Raw genomic sequence first — 7,853 nt, forward strand, 5'->3', positions numbered from 1 at the left:
TGCTGAATTCTCCATCGGATGATTTCTGCCTTTGAATCGGTCGTCTGCAGAGTTCAGAGAGTTTGTTGGGAGCAGCTGCTGCCTCCTGCTGCTGGAGACCCGACCTGACGGAGACGCTGGAGGCCGAAACCCGACGAGGCAGCAGCTGGAGGAGGAGGAAGCTAAAAATACCCAGAGATGTGCAGAGAGCTGAAGGGACGGGCAGAGGTCTGGTCCTTTCCCGCTCTGCTGCTATAAGATGTGGATTTGTGCAACTTTAAGGCTGCAAGTTAGAAAAACTAAACCTCAAATCGACGTTTTACAAGAAAAATAGACGATGCACATTTAAAGAAAAGTGCTGCAGAGTCCTGAATATGTCAGGATGAAGCCCTCAGAGAACCTAAACACTGACTGGAGGTAATTAGTTAATTTGGCTCTGAAGACGAGCTTCATTTTCACTAAAAGTTTGATAAACAGATCATTTCATTCATATTAATAATCAACTAAAACTGGCGGCCACTGATGATTATTGTCAGTACAGATTATGTTCTTGGTTAATTTATTCGTTATTTGGTCACTGAAATGTCAGAAAACTGTAAAAAAAAAAAAAAAGTTTACTGTCATAGAGAAGAAAAGAAACCAGAAAATATTCACATTTAAGAGGCAGAATTTAAAGAATTTTGACAGTTTTTGACGTCATTTGATGTTTTGTTCATATAAAAATACAGATGAGTGCAGCTTTAAGTTACTAAACGTGGAAAAAACAACTTAAATCTACACGATGTCCTGCATGTTTAGTAGGAAATGAACTAAAACTGACATAAATATAAAAACAAACACTACAGTCCACGTTTAAGGGAAGCTACAGAGACACGATGCTTTTATTTTGCAAATCAACACGATTTAACTTCTCATGTTTGGTCACTAACTTCATAAAACTGCAGATTATTGGTTGTTTGGTCTCTAACATGTTGAAAGATGTTCAGCACACGTCCGGCTACGTCCTAAACGTTCAGTCCACGTCACAGAGGAGGACAGGAACCAGAAGTATTAAAGAAGAGTTTTATTTCCTTTAAAACAACCCAGTGTTCACCCGACTAGTACAACAGTCTGAATTAATTTAGTATTTCAATAGCAGAGCTGAAGAAATGTGCAAAAAAAAAACATTTTTTCAGGTCACACGCTCATTTGATGTGTTGTTAATATAAAATCAGATTAGTGCAGCTTTAAGGTTCTAAGTCTGAACGCCTCAAACCGACACGATATCCTGAATGGTACCAGTATTTAGTAGCTTCATGTACCAAAGACATGGTTCTGGTCCATGTGAGCAGTAAAAACAAAGCTCCACGTTGAAGGGAAGCCACTGCTTTGACACTTTCCTTCCACACAGATGAATTAAACGGCAGCAGAAACACTCAGAGACTCTGAACACCGACGCCATCAGCAGTTCATTTAACTCTTTAATTTGATCCAAAGACGTAAATCAACATGATTCAACTACCCGCTACACGCTTCCCTCCTCCGTCAAACTACTCTAAACACATTTAGTTCATCAGCAGAATCATTGTTCAATCAAACAAACACACAAACAATCCTGTAAACAACGTCAACAGAGGGAGGGAGCTTCAGGAGGAACGTTTCCGTCTGAGCAGAGTCGCTCAGTCGACGCTAACGTCCACGAAAACAACCTTAAGTCAAAGAACACAGCGAGAAGTTGGAGGTTGAAGCACTTACATGGACGCAGATGACGTATGAGCTGAAGGAGAAAGGATCCGAACACACCTGGAGGACACATGAGATGTGCTCTGCCTGCAGCGCCCCCTGCTGTGTGGAGGGCGTCGCCCAGCTTTTACCTCAGATCTGTTCATCCCCGTCCATTAAAGAAAAGACTAAACTCACAGCAGTCCCTCAAATAACCAGAAACTGGAAAAAGTAGCAATAAATAAAAATGTGCTAAATTATAATTTAGTGAAATAAGACGTTGCTTTGAATTGTGGTTGACAAGAATAATTTAGAAATTAAAAATTAAACTGTGGTGGACCAATGAGAGGCCTTTGCTGATGAGCAGCGGACCAATGAGAGGCCTTTGCTGATGAGCAGTGGACCAATGAGAGGCCTTTGCTGATGAGCAGCGGACCAATGAGAGGCCTTTGCTGATGAGCAGTGGACCAGAACACCTGTCAACAGGTGCAGAAGTCTGACTGAGAGTTACAGAAACACCTGATGGCAGTGATTGGCTCAGAGGCTGGTTCAGCTAGATGGTAGTCTACGGGTCCCATCAGGCTGATTTGATGGGTTTTATAAAAATATTTTTGTTGAACCAGGATTCAAACCACCGTCATGATGTTCATTAGATTTTTATTTATTATTGCTTTTGTCATTTCAGCTGATTCCAGAGACTGAAGCTGTTGTTTCCTTCTCTAATGGGAGGCTGTGAACACATCTGAGGACGACTGGACGAGACGTTAGAGCTTCAGGTTCTGCTGTTTGGATCATTTAAGCGTTGAATCGAGCTCCGGCCTGCACAAATATGATCATTTCTGACTTTTCATTGCAGGATCTTGATCAGATAAACGACTTGTGACCAAGAGAAGCAACAAATATCCCAAATGAACAGATTTCTGTGGAACGAGGCTGTTTGTGCTTCAGGCTTGTCTCATAACACGAGTCCAAAGACTTGTTCTGTCGGCTGTGTTTCACGTGAACACGTCTCTGTGGGTCGAGGTGCGTTTAGCAGTTTGAATATTTATAATAAATGACTGAACTGGAGTTTTGTAATTGAAATATCTCAACATGAAAAACTGAAAAATGAATTTGAGCTTCTCAGCGTGAATCACCGACAAAAATGGAGTTTGAATCTCGTTGTTTGAATTTTAAAATGAATTTCTCAAAATGAATTACTGCAACTACAAAAAAGAATTTGAATTTCTGAGCTTGAATAAATGTAAGAAAAAAATTAACCCGAATCTCATGAGAAGAATTTTGATTTCTCAGCTTGAGGAGGATTCTGAATTTGAACCCATCAATCTGAGTTTAAATGGTTCAACTTGAGTAACTGCAAAAAAGTGAATTCTAGAAAGAAACTATTGCAATAAATAAAACTTTAAGTTTAATTTGAATTTACCAACTGAAAAAACAAAATTCATTTGAATTTCTTAACTTGTAGTCGTATTAACACCATCTCTGTTTGAACTTTATGATAATGAGATAATGACTCAGTGAAACTCTGTCGGCCTTCATGAGGACGGATTCTTTGAATTCTCGTCTTCATGCCGACCGACTGCAGCTTTCGCCTGAAGACACTCGTAGAAACGCAGAAACCAGCAGCAACGTTCAAAGAGTTGTTTCATTCAGAATTCAGTAGATTCACTGTGAAACCAAAGCATGAATCAGCATGAATCAGCATGAATCAGCATGAATCAGCCCGAATCAGCATGAATCAGCCCGAATCAGCCTGAATCAGCCTGAATCAGCCTGAATCAGCATGAATCAGCATGAATCAGCCCGAATCAGCCCGAATCAGCATGAATCAGCCTGAATCAGCCCGAATCAGCATGAATCAGCATGAATCAGCATGAATCAGCCCGAATCAGCATGAATCAGCCTGAATCAGCATGAATCAGCCCGAATCAGCCTGAATCAGCCCGAATCAGCCTGAATCAGCATGAATCAGCCTGAATCGTGATAATTATGGGTCGTTTAAAGGAGCAGCCTCTGAGTATCGAACACATGAAGGTCAAGTCGAGTGACAACAAGGCAGCAGATGCTCTCTGCAGAACAATGTGCTTCATGGTGTCTCAGACGTGAACAAACATCCTGCTGGACTAGCTCTGCCCGTCACGGCGGCGTCACCCCAGAACAGGCCTCAGGGACGCTGGACGGACGCCCGGCCTGAGGCAGGGAGCAGCCGAGGAGGGGAATGCCGGCCATGTGAGCCCGATGGCAGCAGAACCACCAGACGTCCAGCACGGCGCTGTGAACGACCCAAACCCAGCTCCTGTGTTCCCCTCTGATCTCGTTTTCACGCCTCCAGACGAATGAGGCAAACTGATCAGGATTCTAGCTACTTTAGCCCGGGGCTGTGGCTCAGACGACGGCGCCGTAAAAAAAGGAAGAAAGAATGCAGTCGAAGCAGTTTGTCCCCTCAGACACAAAAACACAATCAGCTGTTGGAATGAACTGACAGGAAGCGTCTCTGTAGAGAACGTTCCTGAACCGAGCTCTGCTCAGCACGGAATGATTCATAAACACGACGGTACCGGTTTACAACAGTCCAGAACCTCAGCGTTCCTGTACTTCCAGAAAAGGCTGTTTTCCACTGAAGGAACCAAACCTGCTGTTTCTGAGGCAGAAAAAAGTACCAACACCAAGAGACGGACTTCTGAGAGAACTGAAAAACCTGCTGGTTAAACTTGGAGGAGACAACAAGCCGTTCTCCTCTGCAGGAACCTCTACAGCACCTTCTCTGAGAAGGCTGGTGGCATCACTACAGTAGACTTCACACCGTAGGAGAACAGAACAGACGGCATGAAGCCGTTTTCCACTGCAGGACTCGACCCCATGAAGCACTTCTCAGGGCAGAATGAAGTTCCTACCCCGGGGTCGGTACCTCTGAGCTGCCCTGAAACCTCCTCCTTAAAGTTCTTGTAGTTTAAGGAAAGGTGGAGCAGGAACTGGACCTTCACAACCTCTGAGGCAGAGAAAAAAGTACCCACTCTGCTTGTTGGTTAAACTCAAAGAACACAGATATTTACAAAAACAAACAAACAAACAAACAGCAACCATCGGGGTGTTTATCCCAAAAATGCAGGAAGCTGAACACTGTTTCAGGGCAGCGCCACCTGCAGGAACAAACCCTGTAGAAGTTCAAGGTAGGTCCTGATTGGTTGAACTCACAGTTGGAATCTTCTGCTGTCTAACATCACCATCAACAAACCAACACAACAACCCTGAACAGTTCTGTCTTCTCCTGGAGTTACCTCCAGCAGCTCTGAGTGAACGTCACCACAGCACAGGACTGAGTTCCCGTCTAGTGCCTCGAGCTCCTGCAGTGGAAAACCGCCTCCTGCTGAAGAACCGCTCATGTGTTCTACACCAGACTGGACCGCTCAGAACATCAGGAAGCTGTCCGTCTGTAAAGAGGCTTTGGAGGAAACCCGCTGCAGCTTCCACCTGTATGGAAGTGGCTCCGCTTCATCTGTTTTTAATGTATTTGCATCAGACAGCGTTCGACACCAGCGTTCCCTCTGCTCGTACGGCGGGTCGGTCTGTGGTACCAGGAGAGTCTCTGGCCCATTCCTGCTTTCTGCATCCGCTAGAAGCTCAAACATTGTGACCAAGGAAGCAAATACAGCTCAAAATAAACACTGTGAGGCATCAGCCACACCTTCATAGTAAATCATCAACAGAGTCGTCACTTCAGGAAAAGTTCTAAAAGCTCCAGACATGCGGTGCCAGGTCCAGGAACTGCTCCAATGTTCACTGACTGGTGCTGCAGCCAGCAGTGAAGTCCCAGCCCGTCAGAAGGGTTTGTGTTGAGAGGGAACCAGCCGCCTGATGAATTGTGATAGAATCAGTCCAGTCGGGACAGCAGGATGCAGAAAGCATGAATGGGCCTCCACAGCCTGGTGGAGCCACCACCCCAGTCCGGTTCAGTCTCCTCGCGTTTTATCTTCTGCTGGGCTGCTGGGTCTTGGCCGGTAACCAGCTGAACTGGTAGGGCTCCCGCGGCACCAGCAGGTCGATGTCCAGCCTCTTCTGCTCCTTCTCGCTGTTGACCGTCCTGTAGCCCAGCAGCGACATGGCGCCCTTGCACACCTCCTGGATGCGCCTGACCTTGCTGTGCGGCAGCAGGGTGCGCCACGCCTGCGACACGTCGGCGGCGTTGCGCGACGTGATCTTGAAGGCCTCCTTCCTGGTGCCTTTGCCCTTCCCGTGCGTCACGCGGTAGATCCACTCCTCCAGCTGCTGCGTCGTGTCCAGACCCACGAACTCGTACATGGCGGCGATCTCCTCCAGCGGGTTGCGCGCCATGTCCTCGTAGCGGACCATCTTGTAGCGGCCTTTCAGGAACGGGGGCGGCTTCAGGACGGCGCGCTCGTTGATGCGCACGTGGCTGCGGCAGATCTCCTGCATGACCTGATACTGCACCTCGGCGGCCGGGATGCTCCTCTGCTCCAGCACGATGGCGTTGTCGCTCACGAAGGCTTTGGCGGACTCCTCTCTGGACCGGACCACCGCCCGCGGGTCTCGGACCAGGTGGATGATGCGGAGGTCCAGGTTGGAGTCCTGCAGGAGCGGGTAGAGGGATTCCAGCTCGAAGAAGCGCACCTCTTTCAGCACCACGTGGCTGTAGGTGTTGCAGGCCGCCTCGGCCCGCTGCAGGCCCTGAGCGTTGCACAGCTGATTGCACTGGGTCTGGTTGCTGAACTGGTTCCGTGGCGTCAGGTTACAGGCCGGCGGCGAGCACAGAGCCCGGCTGTGGCTCCACATGAACAGGGAGGACACGTTGTGGTTCTCCGGCAGGTAGGCCTCCATCACCGACAGGTCGCACTGGAAGACGCTCCGCAGCAGGTCCCGCACCGCCATCCGCAGCGACCGGGCGCCGGGCTTCTGCAGCCGGGTCCAGACGTGCCAGGCCGGCTCCATGAGGTAGAAGACGGACGGGTGCTGGCTGAACACTTGGCCCAGGAAGGACGAGCCCGAGCGCCACGACGACAGCAGCAGGACGTGGACCTTTCCGTTGGAGGGGGCGGAGCCACAGGGGCTGAGCTGGACGTACCAGCCGCAGAACAGCACCACGGCCGCCCCCTGCAGGATCACCAGGAAGATCATGGTGCTGAGGTTCACTCTGCAGCGCGGCATCATGGCGGCGGCTGGGCGCTGAGGGTCGCTCTGCTGCAGGACAAACAGACAAAGAGAAGAACGTTAGACTGGACGGCCGTCGCCCACAACGAGAACACTTGTTGTCATTCACTGTTTGGCCACATCACTCGGTTCTACATGTGTCCAGAAGAACTGGAGAACAGCCCCCGGTTCCAGAGATTTTTATTTCTGGTCAAGTGGCCAACATGGTCCACAGCTGGAGGTGATGAGGCTGTTTGAGCCCAGAACCCACCTGCAGGTTCTAAAAGCATTTATTATTTAAAGAAAAGCACCATTAGACTGTTTTCAGGAGCCAGAAACTGTAAACCTGAAAGGTGTTCAGCTTTCTGACGGTGTTAGAACCGATAACGGGAGGATGAACCACATCTGGCCTATAATCCTGATATTTTGTCCAAATTAGATTAGATTAGTTTATTTAAAAGGGGACAGCGCAATTTCATAAAACACATGATTACACATGGTTACAAAAGCCAGAATTAGCCAGAAGGCTCGTTTTCATCTGTAGGCCATGATGTGAAACAGGCAGTAAAACTACAATTTAAAAAAGAAGAAAATAGAAAAAGCACACAATACATGTACAATATAACACAAGACACATAAACAACACTTACTATACAATTAAGAAAAAATGCAACATCACAGCATAACATTTTATAACATCAAACATCACAACAGCCATCTTTTAGTGCTGGCAGCTGTAGGTGTTGATGAGCCACATTTTCAGTTTTTTTGTGAAGGCCTTGTACGTTGGAAGCAGTTTGACCTCCTCAGGTACTGAGTTCCACACACCTGCACTCCTGACTGAGCAGGCCGACTGACTGAAAGCGTTCCTGCACAGAGGACTGTAGCAGTAGCCTCTGGCAGAGCCTCCAGTGATCCGCTCAAGGCTGTTTCTTTGGCTGATGAACTCTGCCAGAGGATCTGGAGCCGGTTTCTGCAGTACTTTATAGGCCAGTTTTAAGTCTGCAAATGTCTAAAACTGTCCCAAT

The 7,853-nt window shown here is 47.7% G+C and overlaps 1 protein-coding gene across 1 annotated transcript in view; it reads right to left on the minus strand.

Annotated features, from left to right (window-relative positions):
• Positions 1-5,451: 5,451 nt before the first annotated feature.
• Positions 5,452-7,853, minus strand: part of chst6 (carbohydrate sulfotransferase 6) — a 23,272-nt gene continuing 20,870 nt past the window's right edge. The window contains exon 2 of the mRNA XM_008296801.1: positions 5,452-6,876. Within this exon, the coding sequence (XP_008295023.1) occupies positions 5,647-6,846 (1,200 nt within the window). The 5' untranslated portion in view covers positions 6,847-6,876 and the 3' untranslated portion in view covers positions 5,452-5,646. The remainder of the gene's footprint in view (positions 6,877-7,853) is intronic.

This window comes from Stegastes partitus, unplaced genomic scaffold, assembly GCF_000690725.1.
Source record: "Stegastes partitus isolate 25-593 unplaced genomic scaffold, Stegastes_partitus-1.0.2 Scaffold1152, whole genome shotgun sequence".
Taxonomy (NCBI): domain Eukaryota; kingdom Metazoa; phylum Chordata; class Actinopteri; family Pomacentridae; genus Stegastes; species Stegastes partitus.